The 25,123-nt window shown below is 34.3% G+C and overlaps 1 protein-coding gene across 1 annotated transcript; it reads right to left on the reverse strand.

Annotated features, from left to right (window-relative positions):
• Positions 1 to 1,139: 1,139 nt before the first annotated feature.
• LOC130628772 (transcription elongation factor SPT5-like) lies at positions 1,140 to 17,799 on the reverse strand. The gene is made up of 28 exons (XM_057441780.1): positions 17,694 to 17,799; positions 13,971 to 14,097; positions 13,105 to 13,167; positions 11,923 to 11,966; positions 11,783 to 11,811; positions 11,262 to 11,321; positions 11,078 to 11,149; positions 10,890 to 10,989; positions 10,706 to 10,792; positions 9,916 to 10,080; positions 9,514 to 9,543; positions 9,364 to 9,429; positions 9,022 to 9,268; positions 7,728 to 7,882; positions 6,746 to 6,901; positions 6,296 to 6,393; positions 5,806 to 5,875; positions 5,243 to 5,314; positions 4,687 to 4,737; positions 4,470 to 4,595; positions 4,068 to 4,308; positions 3,615 to 3,720; positions 3,366 to 3,508; positions 2,909 to 3,096; positions 2,576 to 2,801; positions 2,056 to 2,117; positions 1,472 to 1,612; positions 1,140 to 1,389 (listed from the first exon to the last, which is right to left on the reverse strand). The coding sequence occupies exons 1-28, from the start codon at positions 17,748 to 17,750 to the stop codon at positions 1,243 to 1,245; spliced, it is 3,129 nt and encodes a 1,042-aa protein (XP_057297763.1). The 5' UTR covers positions 17,751 to 17,799; the 3' UTR covers positions 1,140 to 1,242.
• Positions 17,800 to 25,123: the final 7,324 nt, after the last annotated feature.

The following is a 25,123-nucleotide window of genomic DNA, read 5'->3' on the forward strand; positions in this document are numbered from 1 at the left end:
GGGTGAGGTAGTATTCGTACACCGTTAACTGTAAACCTTTCATATTCGGACTGACGCTTGAACATTAGTCATTTAACCGCGAAACACCAGGGTGAAATAAATGAGCTAGTAGATGACATAAATGCAGGCTCTGTGCCAATTTCTTTTCATTCAAACTATGCATGTGCTTCGGAAAGATTTTGTACATGCAGTGGCGCATGAAAACAGCGTCCAAATAATAGTGGACACAAACCACAACAGTGCCACTTCTTTTAAATCTTTCCAATAATGCTAGGAAAACGGCTTCCGCTGTCGAGAGAAGTTTACTTTTAAGAGCAACCCAAAGGCTTTGTTGTCTATGTTTAGGAAGGTTAAGAGATTAGTTAACTAAGATATCTACTCTTAAGCGATAGCTTACACGCAAACAAATGTCAGAGCAAATCCTTGAAATTCAAATCCACCTAAAAGCAAACCCCGAATTACACTCCACCAATGAGTACGAAATCATGTTACTCTCTTCAATAATAGAAGAATTAATTATATTTGTCCAAGTGACTGAGGCCATTCGCGTTCAAAACAGAGGATTTTCCGATATCGGTCATGTGAGCAAAGAACAATGTAATTAACCAATCAACATGCACGGTCAGTATTTTGACCGCAGAAAAATTGTTTGATACCCAGCGTAATTTTTCACACCTTAACTACTCTCATTTCTTAGTGGTAAGAAAAATTATGCTGGATCTCCTGGCTACTAAAATAAACGAATTCTTCGCGAAAAGACGTTGGAATTTAGGTTTTGTATAGGCAACCTTCAACTGCTATTTTTTCGTTAATATCTCATGAATAGTGTGAAATTAATCCTAAATTTACATGAAGATTACGAATGCCTTAGATGTAAGGTAACCTCCTATATATGAGGTAAAATGCGAAATAAAAGAATGCAAATGTTTGTCCTTATTTAAAAATTTTGGGAAAGCAGGACAAATTCGCAAGGCAAACATTAATTCCGAAGTTTTTAGTTCCGCATACACTACGTCCTTTACAGGAGTTAACGTTTACCGGCGCATTTAGATGTTGTCGTTTTATACTGCTGCATAGTCATAAAATACAAAAAACCACAAGCAAAGAGATATTAAAGATATCAAATCAAAGAAAACGTATTATAAGGATTCTGTCTTCTAAAATATGTCCTATAAGAGTTACAGCGTATTTCTGTATTTAGCGGAATTACTGCGTTCCGCATGTGTGCTCATAACCGGATCTTTATTCGGGTGGCACATACTTTGCCAGGTAATGCAACTGAAGGATCTTTAACTGATCCCCCGGTTCCATTTTGATAATCCCATCCGGTCCATCGATGTTAATCAAAACACCAATTTCATCTTTGTCATCGCCAAAAATAAATTTTATCTATAAAAAAATAAAATCTCCTAAAACATAACCGCCTTTTAAAGCTATAAAAACACCACGAAGAAGATAGTTCACAACATACCCGGTCCTTTTTAACTGGTTGTACTATCTCCACCGCGGAGGTAGGGAGATTCAAATTTTCTTTTCCATCGTACATGACTACCATAACCGTATCTTCATCCACAGCTCGAATGACACCTGGTTTATTCGCGTAACGTTGTTCCTAAATGGTCGAATTAACGCAAGCTTTGGCGAAACGACAAATTGAAAGTACAAAAATCGAAACGGAAACATAGAAATGTGCTACGTATACATCAATCGCGAAATTAAAATCCAAAATGTCGAAACAACGAACCAAAAAACACGATACTGTCAAAAACGATATTAAAGCCGGATTTCCACTAGACAAAACGTTAGCGCTAACGCTTATTTTGTTGTCACTGAGCATACGTGACGAAATTGTTTTGCAGATTCAGCGTTGTCGCTTTACCGCTTTTGGTAGTTCTAAAACTTGAAACTACCAAAAGGGGTAAAGCGACAACGCTGAAGCGGCAAAATAATTTCGTCACGCATGCTTAGTGACAACAAAATAAGCGTTAGCGCTAACGTTTTGTTCAGTGGAAATCCGGCTTGAATGTCGAAACAACGGTGCTTCGTAAAACTTACGTGATAATTATTCACAATTTTTACTTCAATGTCTGTCGTTAAACATTGCGCGTGATCAGGCTCTACAACGAAAACGATACAATAGAGCGTAGCAAATCAAGAATTGAACCGTTTTCTTCACGAATAGGTTTTCTCTCTTATCTGTACACGCTTTATCATAAGAAACACGATCTTTTAAAATGCTATTATAAGAAACATAAGCCTGAGGTTAAGACTTATTTATTTCTTATTTGTACTTACTTTTACTTGTTAACTTGAGAAATACAACAACGTTAAATAGCAAATTATAAAAAACGACAAAACTGCTTCTGAAAAGTAATTTAACCTTGGTCTCACTGCGTAAGTTTCCAGAAAATCTAACACAGATAAGACACATTGACGTTGAATCCCAAAAGAACGCTTCCATAAAAATACTGTGTAATCCACCGAACATAGAGGCTACATACTAAAAGGGTTACGTTTGCACCGGCGTTACATATACACCGGCGCTACATATACAGCACTGGACATTTCCACTTACCTTCATCAAACTGTGTCATTGGTGTCTGGGGTGTATAAGCAGGCGACATTGGTCCAAGACCTGCTCCTGGTGTTAACGGATTACCATGAAGCGGTGATGGGGTATGCATAGGGGAGTAGGACGAGTCGCCACCAAACATGTTCGACATGGGAGTACCCGGAGTATACGGTCCGTTATTGAATCCACCATGTGATGGGGTCTGTGGGCTAGGCGTGGCCCCGAAGCCCTGTCAAAACAAAATATTTTAATAAAAGGCGCCGTATAAAAGAAAACCATGCCTTCCACACCTGATTTGGTTCAGGAGAGATGATATAAGTACCGCATTCAACTTACAGGTGAGGGTCCTGGTCCGTCAAAATTGTAATCAAAATCATCACTCGGTCGAGCAGGCGTGTTGGGTTGGGTTGGATCCCATGCTCCTCCGTGGCCGGCATTGGATGGAGTTCTCGAAGGATCGTGCGACGGAGTTCTTGATGGATCGTGCGATGGAGTGCGCGCACCGTAATTTGGAGTTCGACTTCCTAGGAGTTGAAAGAGAACATCATTAACCGCAAATACACAGAACTGAATGGTCCGCAACTCGATATTCCAGGGAATAAGGATATATTCGAAAAAAGAGTTATTTCTCAATACAGAACTTATGTAGTGCTGAGTTCTTTTTTCCGTTGGAATTGAAAAGACGGCTAAGGTCAGCTCTTACAACCCGACCTTCACCAGTCACAACTAAGCTTCTGGTATCCTACCCAAGTCATTTATGTAAGACGCCATATAAATAGCTTTAAAAACTTACCCTCGTGCATTGGCGTTTGATTCCCATACATGGGCGTTCGTGAACCATACATAGGAGTTTGGTTGCCGTACATTGGAGTCTGTCCAGAACTATACATCGGTGTGTGACCGTACGCGGTGACTCCTCCACCTTTGTTTTGACCACTAAAATATAGCGTAGAATCTAGCATAACACTCACAAAGGACAGATAATTTGGCAAATTGCGCTTCATGAAAAAAAAAAAAACGTTTACATGCTAGAGGTTTTTACCTGACAAGTGCTAAGCGAGACCGATCCACAGAAATAGTCTTGCAGTTAGTATGAAGTTCAACCCGGGCTAGTGTTTCAGTAGCATCCTTTATGATACCAATATAACCTGAAAAATAATAATAATTTAGTACAAAGTTCAACTTACGCAAGTGTCTTTCAATATGATCATCGGTAACAAAACAAGGTAGCAAACAAGTTGTTTTTTGGACTCAGTGAGAAATATCGTACGAACTTTAACAACATTTGCTTTATATTTTTCAGTACAGAAAGATTCAATGCCTCAAAATAATGAGGATACAAGAGTTTAGTTGGAATTGTAATAATCTTATTCAAAAATCGTTGGTAATATCTGGTCGGAAAAAATGGTAGGACAGTCTGAGAAAAAAAAATGTAAAAAAATAGGGTACTTTTAGGTTTATAGAGCTTAGCTTCTAATATCGTAATATGACCTACCCTTAAACGGTCCTTGTGCGATCCTCACAGTTTCTCCAATTAATGATGTATCTCTTCCTCCGCCTCTACCACGCCCTCTTCCACCACCACCTCGACCACGACCGCCTCCAAAACCGCCGCCACCTCCACCTCTACCACCGCCACCACCACCGCCAGGACCATCTCTAGCAGGACTTGTTATTCTGGGTGACATTGGTGCGAATCCGCCTCCCATTCCCCCAGACATCATATTTGATACAGACTAAGAAGCAAAGTAGATAAATGACTTGCCAAATTATAGATTACAAAGGATGGAATAGATTCATTCATTCAATCAATCATTCATTTATTCGTTTACACACTTATTCACCCATTCATTCATGAAACATTCGTTCATTCATCCTTTATACATTATTTATTTACCTTCCCACCACCAGCAAGGACCAAAGATCTTCCTTTCACAACAAAAATACCGCCATTTTCAAGCATCATTTTTGATTGTATGAACGCGTGGCCACGATACAAATGTTTGATTTCGCCTTGCAGTCCCTAGAAAAGAGGGAAGATAAATCGTGATGCAGTGAAGAAACAGAAAAAAAAAATCAGACGTTGCTCGAATTTACAACACCAAAAGCCGTACCTCGTGTTGACCATCAATGACTTTGACTATATCTTTGATTTGAATTTGGTTCTAAAGAAAGTTAAAAAAATATATCCAACAAAATATCATAAAAATGCTGCATTTTATTAACAATATATTCTTCCGACTTATCCTCTAAGTTATAAAAATCTTATGAAGTCTACTTAGCCTCAGGTCAGTTTACACGGTCTATGAATAAATTACAGAAGCGGGCACGGATGACAAGCGAAGTGTTCGAATAAACGAGACAAACAACTTTTTGCTTCGATAAAACCCAACTGATAAAGGATCATGTTATACAAGTGTACTATAAAAATAAAGGAGACTTAAAAGATGCAAAATGAATATCATTTTAGAATAAGTATTTAACATGTTTAACGTATGTGTTCGCAAGTTGGTTTATTATATTACACCATGATGAAGAAGCTTTCATAAACTTTAACTTATAATTAGCGTTATGTAAAAAAAATCACATGAGAAGTATCAATATTGTAGAACTCGACAACAACGGTTGCTTACAAAACTCGCCCTTATGCAAAATAATAATTCCACCCACCTGCTCAGAATCAAGCGCAACTGCATTCCGGTCTTTCTTCTTCGATACTGCTTGTGGCTTCACTTGAACGACCTAGACACACGCAGAAAGGTAACAGAAAAGCTTAGTGTGTTTGCGCATTGTATATTTAAGATCAATCCTTGCCCCTAAGGGTGTCTATCCAATATAAACTCTTTATTTTCCTCACAATTCCGAAATTTTGTGACTACAATTCCTGACATTTTCTCCACTTTCTTAGCTAATACTCGACAAGAACTTCATGCCGTCGAAACTTTGGATCATCTTAAAGTTAACAAACATACTGATAGAACGGGTTGGATAAAAATCAATCCTTTCACAACAATTATAAAATATCGGAGAATGTAGTTAGTTCTGATTGACTATCTAAATCTAAAATCTCTGACATTCTCCTGAGATCTTGCCTATATTTTTTTAACATTTCTGACCATTCCTGACAGGGTGGACACCCTGTCAACAACATTAACTTCTTTTAGTTCACGCAACTATCCTCAGTCCGAAAATTTGATATAAACAAAACTTCCTGCACGTAATTGGTTACTTACCTTTCCATGTTGGTTCAAAACAGAAAAGTTTTCTCTTTCCAAACGCACAATAACACCAACAGTTTGTGGACTGCATAGAGAGAGAGAGATAGAAAAAGAAGTAAGTGAACAAGTAGCAAATGGGCAAAAGAAAACCAAACTAAAAGATGAAATCCTGGCCAAAATAATTTTCTTAATTTGAAACACAACCTGCAAATATAAAGGTGAACACTGCGAAATCATGTACTGTTAACACAAACTGAATCTTCCTATGTCCTTTCTTTATTTTAGTAATATGGATCTTCCAAATCTTATGCTGTACATGCAAAAAATATAACAAGTTTAAAATGTATTAAAAAGGCTCCCTTTACATCTTCAAGAATAACTCAGTGTTTAAAAACCTGGGACACACTAACAGAACTTATACACGTTCCATCACCACTACATTACCAATATACAAAAAAGAAGTTAGTCTCCGTATCTCCAACGAGAATTTTTAAACCCTACTTACTCTAACGAAATCAAATCACCCCACTGATGCTGTCCCAGTGAGTCGACACCTGTGCTCATGTCTGAACATAACTGCAAGTCGTCCGGTTTCGCTTTCAACTAAAAAAAGTAACACGGAATTAAGAACCGACAACCAAATACTTTCCTTAATGTTAAAAATATTTAACTGCGTGGACATCCTTAATTGTACCCAAGATAATTTGAAAAAATCATCAACTACAAAGGTAGCTTAGCTGCGCAAGCAACGAGACGCACGCAATGCGGTATAAAAAGGACGGGCAAACCCGTGTATTTTTCCACGGGCTAACGACTAGTACTCTATAATTTTTCGTAGCTATTTAGCTTGACCCAAGCTACAGGGAAAACAATTCACCAAAATAAAGATTTTTCGCTGGTGACCTATCAACAAAAATCCATTATCCACAACAATAATAAAAATTAAAGCTAATACCTCGTGAAATGTCAGATCCGAAAACAAGACAATCACATTCTCCTCCACACGGACGATTAAACCAGTATCTCCTTCGTATTTCCCCCGCATGACTTTGACGTGATCACCAACTTTGAAATACTTTTCTAACTCGTGTGCAGGAAATTCTAATGGATCCTAAAATAAACAATCAAATTATTTGGAGGGTTCCTACTCATTTTTTAAAGGACAATTTAGGAGAATTTAGAATCTTAGCTGTTTTTTGTTCTGATTTGCGAAGGAAAACATTAAAACATTTAGAAGATTTTAGGAGCTCTTAAATTAGTGAAAGCATAACTTAGAATAAACGGTGTCAAAGGAATTGGACAAGAGACAAATTTTAATGATCAGATTTCATTTCCGCATTAGCTGTTGCAGAATATAAATATTTTAGACTTTAAAAAAATCGGTTACAAAAATTTGAAAAATGGATGTTCCCATTAATATTTAGGAGTTGTTACAAAAAAACACAGAACATATTAGGATATTTTAAGATTCTCACTGCTTGGCCGTAATGTAACTAACTCTTAGCTGCGCCAACAGCTAAGTGTTTGTTAAAGTTGACTTAGTTCAAGTAGGAGGTTCATAAATGTCCTATGATTTCCCTTTCCATTGTTGCAATTTCTTAACAAACGACTTTTTCGTGCTATCTTTTTAACACGGTTTCTTTTTAATAAAGATACTGAAAACAAGTTATAGATCAAAGGCTGATTTTTATATACACACTAATTGTTGCAAGAAAGAAATTGGCTAAAATTGCAAAAACAGAACATGTGGTAATTCTAGTGTCTAAAAAGCAAAGCAAAATAAATCCGCAGTATTTCAGCTCCTTTGTGAGTAATTGGAGAAGAAAGAGAGTCTGTTTATTACCCCAGGGTGAGTATGATATTGCTTTAAACCAAAAGTGGAAACAGCACAACCTTTCTACTGTTTCGTATAATTAAAAAAGTTAACTCCGACAAACCTTCAAGTCTTCGTGTTTCGGCATGATTGTGATATTATTTCCATCGACTGAAAGAACTTTGCCTTTCAAATGAATCAATTCGCCCTCAGAAACTCGAACCATGTCTCCTGGTGAGAAGGAATGACCAATCTCGTCCTTCGCTTTGCTATGCCCCACTAACAAAACAATTGTAAAAACATGGACAATAAATACATGCATTTTTTTGTAAACAACACAAAATTTTTTGCCGGCCCTTATGTTGCTTAAGATTTTTAACCTCACATCTTGTGTGTATCGACGGGTTATAAGTGACGTCATTAAATTCAAATGACAACTCTTTTCCATCGTTCCTCGGCCCAATTGAAATTTACCATGGACTTATCGAATAGTAATAATTTGGTTGACTACCGTATGTCCCCTATTATAAGAACCTTCTTCTATTACTTAAAGGAACCTCTGACAGGGGACTATAGTATAAGAGGAGGTCTCTCATCCCTAGAATAAGTTTTAGGAGAGGAAATGAAATAATAAAATTAGATATCACAAACTCTTCCTTTTTCTCTCATTCTTATTGCCAGTATTAGTGAGAAAGAACATAAGTTATGAGAATTATGCAGAATGAAATATAGAAACTTAAAGAGCAATTCTTAACCTTGAATTAACATATAAAAAAGACGATTTTATTGGCCCAATGATTCTGTGGGCAGAATAGCTCTTTCACTTGAGTTAAATTGTATTTTTATGCCCCTAATACTACGTCAATGACGCTGCAAATAAACGGCCTATATTATACTGTTTCCTATACAAGACGGATTTTTGTACAAATCTTGAAATGGGTTTACAATTAGAAGAGAGCTAGTATTTGAGGGGTTTTTTAATCTCTACAACAGATCTCTATGAGGGACTACAACTAGTAGAGATTCTACTATACCAGGGGGTCTCTTATTTGAGGAAATACAGTAGGTACTTTAGAAGAACAAATTTACTTGTTTCCTTGATCAGTTAGACTGGTGGTGTGCCAACCAAAATTAAAGATCGGTTTTTGTTACTACAAACCTTTGAGTTTTTGTTTTGGAGACTATTGGTGTTTTTTATTATCTTATTTCTTTGTTGTTGTTTTTTTATACTCACTTAAGTCTTACTCAAAGTCTTACATGGCTTACAAATTCCTTTCTTTTAAGAGTTTGAGTCCTGTATTGCTTACAAAGTGTTGCTTATAAAAAAGTACGTATACAAAGAGAAAACGATGAAAAAAAATAACAAAAAAAGTTAAAAGGGAATATAATGTGAACAGTGAACAGCCGACATCACTTACATTCTAAATCTTCATCATCCACAGACGCTGTAAATTTTTCTAATTCGCTCAAAGAAGGTTTAACACCTTCGGTTATTACGCCGGACAAAACCATTGTTTTATAGAGAAAACCAGCACGATAGCGGTTACTTTCGAACATGTAGAAGTCACCATCTTGAGTAATGTCAGCACCAATGGTTACTAAGGTATCTTTATCAAACATTTTTTGGGAGGGGCGCGCCTTTCGTTTCCTTTTTCCAGCCTCATCCTAGTATTTGATTTAACAAAATTAAAGATAAAAATCAACTCACTTGACTGCTTGACTGTATAGGTTTGTTATAAAGAAACATACTATAACCATACCAAGGACGGCTTCAAAGCTCCTCGCATAATAGTGTAGTCAATTCTTGGAATAATTTTCAAAGTGACCTGCAAAGAAGAGAATGCATTACAATGACAATATCACTAAAAAGATTAATATTTTTGACAGAAAATAGGTTGTGTTGTACATACTTGATTTCGTGCAGTATTTACATAATCAACCTACAAAAAGAAAAAAAAAACTGTAAAAAGTAAACACAACAATACTATTTTAGCTTTTTTCTTCTTTTCTTTCCAGACCAATGCTCAATTTTGAACCAGTGTCCAGTTAATTCCAAGCCCAGAACTCAAGAAGTCTTTCACGTTTATTCGCCAGGGTATTTAGAACAGCAAAGAATTAGGTGACAAAAATTCTGCAAAATAATCTCTGATCATGTTAAAAGTACTATGGCAACAAAACTATCAAAGATTGTAATGAAACCAATTGAATTAGAACGTAACGCAAGAAACCTCAAGATTTCCAAAAATTTTATTGCCTGCATGTCATCGAGAGATACTAATTTCCCGGCAGCATATACAACACTGTCCACTTACCTGGGCAATATCATCCTTATATAAGCCTCGTTTTATTCGAACCCATGATTTCGCTTTGATTTGTACAATGTCTTTGACCACTTTCAACACATCTGGCATTTCATTGATCGGTACCATCTGTTGCGACCATAAGCCGTACCTTAGTGCACCAAATCCTTCAATAGCCTACAATCAAGACATTAAAAGAGTGAAATCCATTAAAATTAATTCACATCCTGTTAATAGAATGAAATGAAATTTGTTGACACGGTGTGGCCAAATAAAGTTCTCTTTAAAATTAAAGAATTTTTTCCAATGATATAAATGATTTTGTTAAAAATATGACAAATGAGGATTTTTAAGAATTACAATCAAATGTAAGTTGTTCAAAATTAGGCCTATCAGAAGGAGATTAATAAAGAATTTGAGTTTTAGTATTCCTATTCCAAAACATGACAAATAGATTTCATGGGGAATTTTAAATTTATTTTAAAGCCTGGTTCACATTTTGTGACATCAATGAAAAGTAGTTATAACTTAATAAAATAAAGATACAAGTCAAATATAATTATTTTACGTCTTATCATGCATTATGTTTTTTTATGTTTTCTTGTGTTTCATAGTCAAGTGTGAAATTCTGGGATTTGCGTTTGCAGCAGATTTCTAAAATTTCCATTCCGATTGCCCTGCAAATGTGAACCAGGCGTGAGATTTTTAAAAGGATATTTTGGGGCTTAAAGACTCTACATAATGTTACAGAAGGCGTGGCCAGGGCAGTGTTTACTGAAAGAGTGATTAAATAAATACTTACAGCCTTCACATGACTCTGTTTGTATGCTTCAACATAAATATATCCTTTTAAACCTTCAACTGCGATGGCTGATTTAATTTGCAATGGCTAAAAAAAAGAATTTGTGCAGATGACTGCATTTCCAAAAGAACTTTGGGTTGCCAAATTATTGTTCCGATTTAAAAAACTGATGATTTTCAGTTACCGTTTCAGAGTTTTGAAAAGTTATACTCTTTCGCATCAATGCAAACACAACTTGTTTTTCTTCACCCATGCGACATCGCACCATCCACAAATTTGGATCTCTACATAAAAGAATATGATGCATAATAAGAATTATACAGTTTCAGAATAAGTTATCTTAAAAAAATGTTTAATGGAAAATAAACTTACTTCACATCAGGCAAAAGACTCTGTTGTTCAATTTCTGCAGGAGCTTCATAGTCTTCTTCTGCATAACGATCTCTACAACAACAAAAAGTATATGAAAACTTATTTCTAAAACCAAAAAATCCTTACCGTTAAAGAAAGCATGACAAAAAGATAGCACATTGTTTCCACCCGCCATATTCATTACCTGCCTTCGTTGGCATATTTTCTTTTGTAGTATTCAGCAATATCTTCTGCAGATTCTTGTCTATGAGGAAAAAGATAAATAAAAATTTCAATAACAAAGACAACACAAAGATTTTAACCTTTATTCTACTTTCAGTTTATTAATCAATTAAAGTTTTTTGTGCTTGCATTTTTTAAAATTTCTTCTATTACGAAAAGTTACACGAAATTATTACATCAAAAATTATCAGATTTTATTCATTCGTAAAAAAATTATATACTCATAACATTTTCTTACTTAGTATGTTTGAAGACTACTCAAAATGGCTGCCAAATCGCAACTTTGTGTTAAAAATGCACAAAATATCAGCATGGAGTTTTTTACAGGCTAACAATCATTGTACAAATGTATGGAATGATGTGTTTTTGATAAACGGGTAAAGTTTTTGGATGATGTCATCTTAGCATTTTAAGCTCACAATAGAAAGCTCTACACAATAAAAAATTGTAAACAAAAGACAAAATTTACCCCTATAAACTTACCCCCATAAACTATCAAGCTTTCGGTTTCTCTAAAACACAAAATGAACGAAAATTTTCAAAATACCAAACAAAATTATGAAATGAGTAGCAAACACAATGTTGATAGAAAAAAGTGCAAGAGAAGCGTATGATTAACTTACTGACATATCTTCAGTCGCTGCAATACTCTCGTCATCGTGATGACCTTAAGATTTGAACACGCAATATTACGTCATGTAAATTAGTACAATAACAATTTTAAATTATTACAATAGACATCTATCTTGCAGTGACGCATATGGTACAACAACAGAGACTTTTATAACTGAGAATTTATTTAGGCCTAAAAGGTGGACTGCAATCGCTCTGGTACGTTAAAATATATCCTCAAATTTTATAAGGTCATTTATATTTGAATGTTTTCATAGTTTCATAGCGGTGATGGCTAATCAGTACTACTGCTGTGACCAGGGCTATCAGTAAAGAAGGTTGCTCTGGTACATACGAATATACCCCCAAATTTTATTAGGTCATCTATATTTGAGCGTTTTGAGTAGTCATTCCATAGTTTTAAAAGGAAATGCAGGATGCAATAGACGCAAACATATTTTGCAAAAACTTTGACATTGTTAACTCATTTTTTCCCATCCTACTACTCGGGGAAGTTGTATTGGCCTTAATAAGTCGTTTAGACTCAATTCCTTTAGCAAAGGGAAAATCAATATTTTCTTAATGAGGCAAGAGGCAGTGGTATTACTAAGGAAATTCTAAACACACTACTTGACAATGAAGATGAAGTAGCTGATTAGTGCTGCTCAATTATGTGTAGCTTGGATATAAGACCAAGTGTATCATTTTTCATCCACATGCAGTATAGCTGACTCTTGCATAGAAAAATTGCAGCAAAAAGCTCTAATAGAAATCAAACTTGTAAAAATAAAAAATGTTTTAAAGCAACTGTTATCTGAGTTGCAACCAATAAGGTTAATTTTGAATTTAATTAACTTCAGTTTTTCTCTTGTGAAGCCATTTTTATGCAAATAAGGCTAAATGGATAGGTTCTCTTTACATTTTGCCTACAGCTTTTGGTGTTATGCTTTAAATTTCCCATTTGTATTGGAAAGAAATCCATAAAAAAAATATCACAAAACTTGCACAGCAAATCAAATCGCCGGTGATAACATAAACACAATTAAATCCTATTAGTGTTTGCCAATAAATCCACACTTGTGCACACCATCACATTCAGTGCTGGATGGAGATTCTTATTCTGGGAACCTTTTTCTGGTTGCCAGACCTGTATCGCTAGTTAAATGACTATTCGGCCGAAATCAGTCACTTACTGGTTGGTTCAACAAAGCCAGCTTCAGCTTCGTCTTCAATATCACTGTAATCGTCATCCACATCTACAATAAATAAACAAAAAACAAAAATAACAAAAACAAATCAATTGCACAAACAAAAAGAAAATATGACAACAGAACAGCAGCTTAGGCTTAAATTGTCTCAACGGGAAAAGAACTCTATTTAAAGTTAATGATCAAAACTCTACTTTAACGAATGCATTCCCATTCAAAATGTGTAAATTATTTTGACTGTTATTGTTAATGAAAGTATGATTTCTGTCTGTTATGATTCTACTTTTTAGAATTTTAGTACAATACTAAAGTTCACAATCTTATAGTAGCTGATAAAATCACTCTCTTCGTATTATGTCATGCAAGTTGAGATAAATAATGCATATGTACTTTATTATTTAAAAGTAATGCAATGTACCAGCAACATAATGGCAAATACAAAGCAATGACACAATGGAAGCTAGAGAGTTTTAAGGTGCTAAAGTGTTCATCTACCTCGTTTCGTTTCGTTAGGTTTCTTAATATTCGGACGGAACCTTTTATTCCGCAAAATTGTTGCAAAATAAGCTAATTTTTCTTAAATATTTTGTATTTTCAAAATAAACATAAATTCAATGGAGTTACTGTTTTTTCGATTGTGCTGCAGTATTTTCCGACTTGCAAATTCGACACAACGTATTCCTTCAGAACATTTGCACTTACATATATTCTCCAATCTTTTGTACTGTTCGGTAAGAGTCAATAAAATTTCAGATTTGAGTTCTTATTTTAAACTCTGTGTGCAACAAAAATATGTAATTTATGTCTATGACATAATGGTATCAACAATCTGATTTGTGTGCTACACATACCTGCCTCATCAATAATAAATCCTCCATGGGCAGGCTTCTTTTTTTTAGCCTTGTGACTCCGTTCCTCATATTCGTCTTCATATTCATCATCATCATCTATTTCTTCTTCACTGCTGTCTTCGTCATTCTAAAAAAAAAATACAAACAATTATACCAAAGCTAGTCTTTCAACTTCTGACAATATGAAACATTTTTAGGAATTTTTTTAGCTCAGAACAATTACAGTAAATACTTGTTCAAGTTTCAGGAGACTTGTGTCAGAATTGAAAAAAGTGTGAAAAACAAATTAGCATCTTTTAAGCCATTACACAAAACAAATATATTGACATTTTTTATTTAGGGTTTGAATTAGCTGGTTGCAATTCACACTTTAGGAATCAAAATGCTGCCCTTTTAAATCATTCTACAAAGGAAATGTAAAAATTGCAAAAACCATTTTTTCTTAAAGGAAACCCAAGGTAAAAAATGATGTTGGACTTATATCATGAACATAAAAAGTTGGTTAACAAGTCTTTTTAAATTTTTTAAAAAGCTCTTCTTGTTGTCAAGATATTCACATTTAAAGAACTTAAATTTAATTATGCTGCATGAATTATGATGTCATATTTCAGGGCTCAAATTAAACAAGTAAAGTTGGTTCGCAAAATTTTGGTTTGTTTACTAGTTACGTGTTTAGCTACGTGTTTTTCGATAAGAATTTGTACTTTTTGTGACCTGCGAGCTTTACTTTATCAATATTACTTATTATGTTGGAGACAAGTGGGGGATGTACTCATGAACCCCAAACACAATAACTGAGGAGCGTCCAAACTCTCTCAGTTTTAATTTTCTTCTCTTCGATGGCAGAAATAACGTTGCAAAAATAAAAAAGTTTATTTTTTAGCATGCTGTAAGAAAATATTCAAAATGTAATTATTGTTTGAGAGGTTCTTAACCAGTTTTTGTGAATATTACAAAGTTAAATACAGTAACTGATTAACGTTGTTTTTACAAAAAATATGTTTGTTTCAAGCAAAGTCTTTTAGTAAAATGCTGTTTCTTATATTTTCTTTGTTTTGAAGTTATGAAAATAAAGTTTGTTTAAAAAAGATGCAATGAGAGGAATTTCAATCAATACAACACCAGCTGGTTATTGATATTCATATGAGAATGCTGATTGCACGTGTGTGCTTTTCTGAAAAAAACAAAAAAACTCCGTATGTAGGTACAAAAAGAAATATTAAAAAAATAAACAGTGGTTCAAAAATAATTAGATGTCTAATTCTGATGAGTAGTCTGAAAGAGTATTTTAGCGATATCTAAAGCAACACCTGAATTATCACCAGTCTTCTTTCATTTGACTGGATACCTGTAGTTTAACTTAGTCTGCCATTTACGTACTGTTTTTAACGAGGCTATAAATTCCAACATTTTTCTGTCTTACCGTATTTTCCGGTATATAACCGGCGGGTTATAAGTTGATTTTTATGACTTCCACTGTTGGTGCAGGTTATAATGTGGTGCGGGTTATGTGATAAGTTTTATATTTTTTGTCATTTATTGTGAAATTTAAAGTTTATACATTCAATGAAGAAAATAGTACCAACGGGATAAAATGCGTACATTAATATCACTGCATGCACGATCCTATATCTACAAAATCTTATTCAACTACGTGATTTAATTTTTTTTACACAGTGAAATTGCTTTCTTTAACTTTCTATTGCTTGCCATTGCTAATATTACGAGCTCTCCCTGAAACACAATTCTGGAGATCATTTTTCTTTTGTGTTGAATGTAATCGATTTATATCTTTGCAATCCCATTGAGCACATTGAAATGATTTGCTTTTGGTAATAAAGCAATAAAGCAGGTATCATTTTTAGGTTTAATTAACACGTATTTCAAAACCTAGTGCCCAGGACTTAATTATTAATTCGTGTTAAAAATTTTGAAAAATGTTAAAATTAAAGTATAGATAATAATTTTCTTTTTTTATCTTCACTACGTTCGAGCAACAGGTGGCCACTGAAAATATCAAAAATAACTATAAAATACAATTGATAAGACACACGCAACTATCTCCTCCTCATTGCTGCCATTCATTTTATCATCCACACTGTGATTGCTGAGATATAAATAGATAACAAAATTCTATAAACATTAGAAAAGAACGTTCCGTACATCGCTGTTACAGACAATCTGTGATAATTATTATGTTGTTTATTTTTATGCCAAAAAAACTTAAATATACATAAAAAACATAGATTTTACTTTGTTTTTTGAATGGTTTTTGTTTGTTTGTTTGTTTAATTGCAGGGAGCAAGAGTTATTATTGGCTGAAACTAATGTCTACAAATAAAAAGAAAACAGCGTTGTCTGATATAGTACTGTCGGCATTAGCAGAAGATCAACTTGTCAAATTAATTTAATTCATTATTATTTCGGCAATCGGAGACAAGGAAGTTAAGACTGAGAGAGTCACTAGTTCAAACACTCGGTTCTCTTGTTTGGAGTTCACAAGTTTAAATGTCTCCAGCATGAAAAAACAGAACACACGCACATATTTATAAAATGATTGGGGTAAGTAAAAATACGCTGAAGTTTTTTCTTGGGTGCGGGTAAGTAAAACACATTGATTGACATTTTATGTGGGTTATACGAAGGTGCGGGCTACATGATAGCATCTAGTTCATAAGTCCCTAAAAAAGCTGAGCTGCGGGTTATACGATGTGCGGGTTATATACCAGAAAATACGGTACAAAGGTAACTGAGTTGAAAATAAGAACACTGACTTTCTGTTAAAAACACTTTCGAACTACCTGTTCTATTCTAATTTATTTTTTTCTTTGCACACGCAACTTTACTCATAAGAAGTTAATAATTTTAATTAAACTATTTGTCGATATTAAAACTGAAAACCTAAGAAAAAAAACATTTGGACTTTATAATTTTGTCTAAAAAACAGCCTTATGATAAATTAACATGTAAATATTTCAGGCACACTTCTCCTGGCATAAAATTTGTTACTTTATTAGCGAGCTTTCAATTCTATTTCAATTTTTTCATTTTACTTTAAGCGATTTGATCACAGCATAAAATAATCAAGCAAGCAAAACAGGAAATTAAATGGAAACACGACAAACAAAAAGATGAAGTGATTAATTTTTAATATCGCAAAAAAAGACAACGAAGTAATACAAAAATATTCGATTCACAATTTTATCATTTTCTTCACAAAGTGATCCGCAAAAATGGCATTTTGATTTGCAAATTGCGAATTGTGAACTGCTAACTCGAACCCTGATATCAGTAATTTTAGACCTGTTAAGAAATATGCATTCAAACTTTATCAATGCATGGATATTATAAAGGTGAATAGATTAACATAATTTTTTTTTCCAAAAATGACCATTGTTTGCTCGTTCCTGGCCTCTTAAGCTTTTTCTGATTTCAATGAATTTTTTGGCTAAGCTTGTATATATGTTTCTTCACAAAATTTGATTGCAAAGCGACATGCAAAAAATTAAGAGGTATAGGACAAGCCAATGCAAGTGTCATTTTGGCAAAAAAATAAAGGTATAAAGAAATATGTTAGCATTTATAACATAAAATGTTTGTTTTCTAAAACAAGTATTGTATTTAATTCAGGGGACCCCCATGGGGCTTATTTAGAGGTGGGGGTGGGTACCTAATTTTTTTTTGACACTGAGATAAAAATTGTTTGTTTGGAAAATGACAAACCTTTTTGTTCTCTTCTCCAGCAGAAAAATCTTCATCTTCACTGTCAGATGATAACATTTTTAAGTTTATATTATTCAGAACCTAAAAAACAAAACAGAAAATGTTCTCTTAATATTGACATAAATTGGGTCCCAGGCCATTTAGCACTACCCTATCACTACACAATTTTTTTCTCTGTTACTCCACACTCAAATGCTATTTTTGAGGTAAAGAATCAGAAAATGAAGTTAAAATTAGTAGAATGAACAGATCTATGAACAGATCTGCTTTGTCAAACAACAATGTTAAATCATTCGTTAATAAATTTTTAAAACGCGATAGAAAAGCTTTTTTAGATCTCATTTTAAAAATTTAAGAACGAAGAACAGCGGTAGAAATACTTTCTTAGATGGTGTTTAAAAGTTTAAAAACGAAATTTAATTTGTTTTTGACATCTTATCATGAAGGGAAAAGTCCTGAATGTAGGGTTTTTCTGATTGTGTTGTTAAACGATGCTTTTTAAAAGAAGAACTTTTAAAAGTTTCGCATGTTAAAAATATGCTTTGATGATAAAGAAATTACTAAAAGTTTTTTATAGATAAGACCATTGGATTTCAAACACACAAAATCAATCCTGTTAGGATTATCCTTAGAACTTGAAACTTGCAACACAACTTTGTTTCATCAAGAAGAATCATATTGAATAATTTTGACACGTGACTAATCCGATTTCCCGATTTTGTCGGATTTTACCCGAAAATCGAAAAAAAACGGATTTTCGGGGAATTTTTTATCTGATCCATGTAAAAACCGGAAGATATGTTAAAAAAGTTTTGTTTAGCTTTCAGAAACTTCAAACAGAATGTAAAAATTCACTCTAGAACAAAAGTAATTATATTTTAAGCAGATAGTTGCATTTTTAACAATTTTCAAGCTTCTGATGACATCACAGAAAATGTGCTGACACAAGCAAAAAATTTTTGCTGCCATTTTGTTCCTTTTAAGACGTACTATAAGTGTGCCAAGTTTGATTCAATTTGAACAATCCTATGAAAAGTTATCATAGTCATAGTATGTTCGAAAAACCCCGGACCGAATAGGGTTAACACTTCTAAACAATAACATGCATGTTACATGTAAGAACAAAAGGATTCATAACTCTTATTGTTATGACGAGAATGATATAAAAAAAACATTTCTTCGTTTAAGGAAGATAGCAAATATTATACTGCAGGATTACATTAAAACATTGAACAAAGATGGTCTACCATTTTGTTTGTTTTATCTTTTTTTCGTAACATTGTAAAACCACAGGTCATTTACTTCCTCAGGGTTTCCACCGAAAATATGGTATTAAATTTTCTGACTTTCCCTGACTTTTTGAGGTCAAATTCCCCGACTTTCCTTTACTTTTTCAAGAAATTCTACAGCCAAACAGAAAAACACATGCACTAAAACCGTTTAAACTCATTCGGTACCACACTATAGAGACAAGCAGTTTGCAAAAGTAGGGCAAACCAAAGTTTGGTTTGCTTTTTACAGATCAGAAAAATGGCATAACATTAATAAGGCATGCAACTTTGCATTTGCAATTTTTGAATTTATAAAAATAAAGTTTATCAGTCTAAGTCAAGTTAAAAGACAAAAAATTCCCTGACTTTTCCCTGACTCTACCCAAAAATGGGTCTTTTTCCTGACTTTCCCTGACTTTCCCTGACCACAAATAAAATTCCCTGACTTTCCCTGATCTTCCTGACTCTGTGGAGGCCCTGTTCCTTTCGCCATCGAAGCTATTTTTTACACGTTTTAACAAATAAATGAGAATGTGAGAAGACTTATTTTAGTAGCATGTGTTTACATTGTATTAAAAATAAAACAGGTCCCCAAGAGCTTGTGGCAAAAATTATTTTGCAAAAGAGCAAAGCCGATACATTTGTTGCATACGATTATTGTGAACATTTTTTTCTATTTCAAGAAATGGAAAAAAAATTGAAATAATTCTTATGCGTTTGTGTAGCCTAGTTAACTAAGCTTTCTTCTTCGAGTTTATAAAAAGAAGTTTCTCTCAAACTAAAGCTTAGACACGAACGAATTACTCAGCGGAAAACCCGAGTTTAAATCGAACAATGTTCGCTTCAGAGGACATTTTAATTTATCTGTGAGTTGTTTATCAAGCTTGGCCAAATCCCATTTTGGTAAAAACTTTGTAGAATACTAATGTTTATTACGGTGACTGAAACCATTCGCTGGAATATTCGGGATGAAAAGGGCTGTCCCTGATAATAATCACGTGAGCAGAAAACAATAGAATTAGCCAATCAAAAAGTGCGGCCAGATTTTGGCCGCAGAAAAATCGTGTGAGACCCAGCGTAATTTTTCCCACCTTTTTCCCACCTTAACTACTCCGATTGGCCAGCGTTTGTGCAGTTAAGAATTTAAAAATAACATACTTTTATGAATATAACATACATAAACAAAAATAAAATTAAGAATCATACTTAAGAATAATTTAGGAAGTCGTAAAACCACAACAAGACACAAACTAAGCTTTAAAGATACTGCCCAGTAAAAATATAATAATAAAAAAGTAGCCTGAACTGAATTGCACTTTTATTTTTTTGCGAAAAAATAAGTGATTATATTTCTAAAGTTTTACAACTCGAATAACATTTCCTTTATGTTTACAAATTTTTCATATCGCACATTGTCGAAAGCAAATTTATACCGAAGCCATTCTACATGAAAGGGAGGCTAAAATAATATTTTTGTTGTGACGCAAGCATTGGGTTCTCGGCGAATCAAAACATTGTAAATAGAAAATGATTGTTTTACTCTGAACAATATTACCAGATTAAATTTAATTTTTTTTAATATTTCCCCCCCTTTTTAAAAAATGTAGCAATTTATGAATACTAGTCGTTAGCCCGTGGAAAAATCCACGGGTTAGCCCGTCCCAGCTAAGCTATCATTTTGCGTGACAGACAGACGAACGAACAGACGGACAGACGTATACGGGCATTATAATATAGATTTAATTTCAAAGCAGGCAACTCACTTTTAGAGACAGAACTCTATGTCCCTGTCCACACAAACATAATGTCTGTCTCTACACAAATTAAAGTAGATTATTACTGCTTTATTTTTTGTGTCGATACTGAGACCAGACGCAGGTAAGATAATTTACGTATAAGTATATCTACGCAGACATCCGTTGGAGTGGCTGATGCTCAAACGCAGACAGCATCGTGCAATATGATGAAATAAAAAAATCTGGCGCGACTTTAATTCCTTGACAAATCTGGTAATCATTATTTGTAATATACCAAACTATCAATTGTTGTTGTCATATCATACATATATTGTACTCTAGAAAACCGACCAGTGAAAGGAGAAATTATAGAAAATACGAACGCCTTAAATAAATTGTGTTTTATGTACCTTTATACTTCCTCGACAATTATAAACCTCGTTCCCAGTACCCCTATTCTATTACCAAAGCTACCTCAATTAGCAAACAAAAGGAAACACTTGATTATTCATATTTACACTTTTTATACCGTAATGCTTCAAATAAACGCCCATTAAACGCCCCCAGAAAAAAATTATACTGCACCAAATATTTATTTTTCAGGCGTGCGATTAATTACATGTCTGAAATGATTTTATTTCTCTTTCTGCAGGCGCCATCTCTACATGGGGGTGACCCAAAGAATACATCATTGCATGCTTTTACCCAGTCCTTTTTCGCGTTCGAAGTTCCGTACAGATGGCGATTGAGAATGGCATGGTCAAGTAAACAAATTCAGTTTAAAGTTATGAAAGACAATTTTGGTTGTATTTAATTACTTTTTCTTTACTTTTGTACTGAGATGTAACTAATATCAAGTTTTAATTTTTTACTGGACAGTACCTTTATTGAATAATGCACAATGTTTGAATCATTCAGTAAAGAAGGAAATAAATGTTCTACAATAGCTTTGCAGGTAACCATTGAAATTTTTCTAGAGAGATATATAAGTTTTGCGTGTATGATAGTTCGCATGCCAGGGCTTGAAATCAGACACAAGTCCGGGAGACCGACTCGCGTACGTCAGGGTCATGGAAGTCTAAAGGGACTCTCGCAAAAAGTTCAGAATGAAGCTTAGCTAATTAGATTTTTTCAAGGATATATTTATTGTTCATTTTTAATTTACTTTATTTACTAAATGTTCTATTTATATCTTGAACAAGCTTATTTAGGTTAAATGCTGTATTTCCATGTGCAAAATGCATTGGGTTTATATAAAAAAAACTTAGTAGAGATTATATTATTTTAAATATGTTTAATCATGTCATTTTGTTAAATATGGAGTAAAAAAAACAACATTAAAAATAAAAAGCTTGTTACTTATTTTTACGAGAGTCTAAAAAGACTCGGTGGACTCGCGCAATGTATTTGACGCGAGTCTGAAAAGACTCGCCTCAAATGGGTTGAATTTGAAGTGATCATACACGTCTCATGAAATACTCTGATATGGTTTCGTACTTATGCATGCGTGGTCCTTTTGGATGTGTTGTGCTTCCCTCCACAGATCCTATTTGTTAATTTGCTGTGTATAACAATTCGGGAGATGACACTAAACGGTTTCCCATGTTGTGTAGGAGAATTCCCATGCCATAAAGGGAACTGTTTTCCCATAAAGGAAACCGTTTTGTAAACTATTTTTTAGATTTCAGTTTGGGTTTCCCTTTCGGGAAACCGTTACCCATTCTTAACACCATTTTATGGAATAGCGGAAAGATGCTACAATAATTTTTCTTCCTTTGGTGAAAATTTGCGGAAAAATATTCTTTTTCTACTGGTTAAAAATTTGTAGTGCATTTCTTAACCAGCTCGTGCACAGATTCCTTTTTATTTTAGTGATTGGGAAAACATTGCAGTATTTCTTGCGCATTTAGGGAAACAGTTTCCCAAATAGGAAACCGTGAAGTTTCCCTTATGGGAAACTGTGTCCCAGATGGGTAGTGGTTTCCCTTTCGGTCTTAACTCCAGAACTGTTTAGTGTGTCTACAGGGATCTATTTTAAGACCTGTTCTTTTTATTCATTTGTTGAAAAAAATATTTCACTGTCCTTCATGGTAAGACATAACTTCCTTTTTTCAATTCTTGATAAGAGCGTTAACAAAAAAGAGGGTGCCGATAAGCCGCAAACGCCCCCCATATATACGAGCAAGTTCGAGCAACTTTTCAAATAAAATTGTGGGTTGACCCCCGAACCCGCCTACACTTTCCTGAACTAACCCAGAACATTCCCAAAATGCAATTCCTTGTAACAAACCATGCGGACGATAGTTGGGAAGAAGGCACTTGAAGAGAAAGGAGATAATAAAGTTCATATATAAGTTATTTTTAAAGTAAACTTTATCAAAAACCATCAACAACAGTTCTTTTAAGAACTTCGCTACCGCATAGTAGGTTTATTTTAATGTTTATAGTTTTTTTGAATAATGTTAGTGTCTGTTTATTTTCTTTTTCAGGCATTGTCCGGGCCTATGCGGGTTTTTTCGGGCGAATACATGAATTTTTTTCAAAACACCGAACTCCACCGCACTTTTTACGGTGTATGCTGCTGATCGACACCCTCGTTAACAGAAAAAAAGTTTTTTAAAAGGGTTTAGCTAGCTGAAACTGTGAACTCGTATATAAAAAATTCCGACCTTTCTGGTAGAGTCTAAATAAAAAAAATTGAACCTGAATTGCAATAGCTAAACCCGAACCAATATTAGAGAAGATAGGATAGCATAGGGGAGGAGCAGATGGTAGTGGTGTAGCTAGCAATAGCTAAGCATTTTTAACCCAACTAGGCGCTGTAGGTTAGTGGTTATAGCTCTTTAGTGTGCGGGAGACCGGGTTCGATTCTTCTTGACAACGATTCAACATGGGCGAGTGAATGTTACCATAGCCCCGGGTTAACCCAAGCCATGTGAGGGAAATTGGGAAGATGGCACACTGTGTGGGCCGTTGGATGTTGCCAGGAGTTGTCTAGTAGAGCGCGGGCTCTAATTGGGTCTGCGTAGCTCAAAATGAGCATTAAATACTCTAGGACTCTCCATCTACGCCATGGCCCCTCCTGGAAATAATAGACAGGGTATATCCCTCGATATTTGTGAGGCTAGCCATGCAAAATATGCACATCTATCTATCTATCTACTCAAAACTAGCTAATAGTTAGCTATAGCTAGCTAGTAGCTAACCAAGGGAGCCAGTAACATTACTGAAAACATTACAATATGTCAGAAAAGAATAGCCGACTAGTAGAATAAGAAAAAAAGGTAAAACAAAAACAAAACATCAAATCAAACGTCAGAGGAGAGCTCTTTTGTCTGATCCGACTTCTTTCGGTTTCGCGTTGCTTTTGCTGAACTTTAGCTATGTACAGGAATGTGCTTGACCAAATTTGAAAACTAAACAGGTTTGTCAAATCATAAGAACACATAAATATACAGTTAAGCCAGAAATTATTATAAAACACTTTTATTTCGTATATATAGCTACTTGTGCAAAAGGTATTCGCTTACGCCGGTGGTAAGGGAAAAAAGAGATTGTTAGATAAAAATACTTCTTCGTGGTGACAACAGAAGAACCTGTTCTTATAAATGTAGTTTCTTGTACATCGGACAAATTACGGGGCAACGACTTCATTTAGCACCGGGCTAAGTGGTCCCGACACACGACGTACAACATAACTAACAACCTTCATACTTTATCGACATAAAAAGCCGACAGACGTTCAGTCATACTTCTCCAACCAAATGGACCCGACAAATGAAACCGCATTATCCGACATCCTCTCTATATAACAAATACATATTTTTTCTGTCGATGGTCATACCAACGTAATATCGCATAATACTGCATAATACCTTCATAATACTCTCTGTCGCTACATAACAAATACATATTTTTTCTGTCAATAATCCATAACCAACGTAATATCGCATAATACTGCATAATACTGCATAATACCTTTATAATTCAAAAAAAGTACATAAATTTTCTGTCGATGGCCATAACAACGTAATATCGCATAATACTGCATAATGCCTTCATAATACTCTCTGTCGTTACATAAAAAATACAAAAATTTTCTGTCGATGGCCATACCAACGTAATATCGCATAATACTGCATAATGCCTTCATAATACTCTCTATCGTTCCATAAAAAATACATATTTTTTCTGTCAATAATCCATAACCAACGTAATATCGCATAATACTGCATAATACTGCATAATACCTTTATAATTCAAAAAAAGTACATAAATTTTCTGTCGATGGCCATAACAACGTAATATCGCATAATACTGCATAATACCTTCATAATTCATAAAAAACACATAAATTTTCTGTCGATGGCCATACCAACGTAATATCGCATAATACTGCATAATACTGCATAATACCTTCATA

This window comes from Hydractinia symbiolongicarpus, chromosome 15, assembly GCF_029227915.1.
Source record: "Hydractinia symbiolongicarpus strain clone_291-10 chromosome 15, HSymV2.1, whole genome shotgun sequence".
NCBI lineage: Eukaryota > Metazoa > Cnidaria > Hydrozoa > Anthoathecata > Hydractiniidae > Hydractinia > Hydractinia symbiolongicarpus.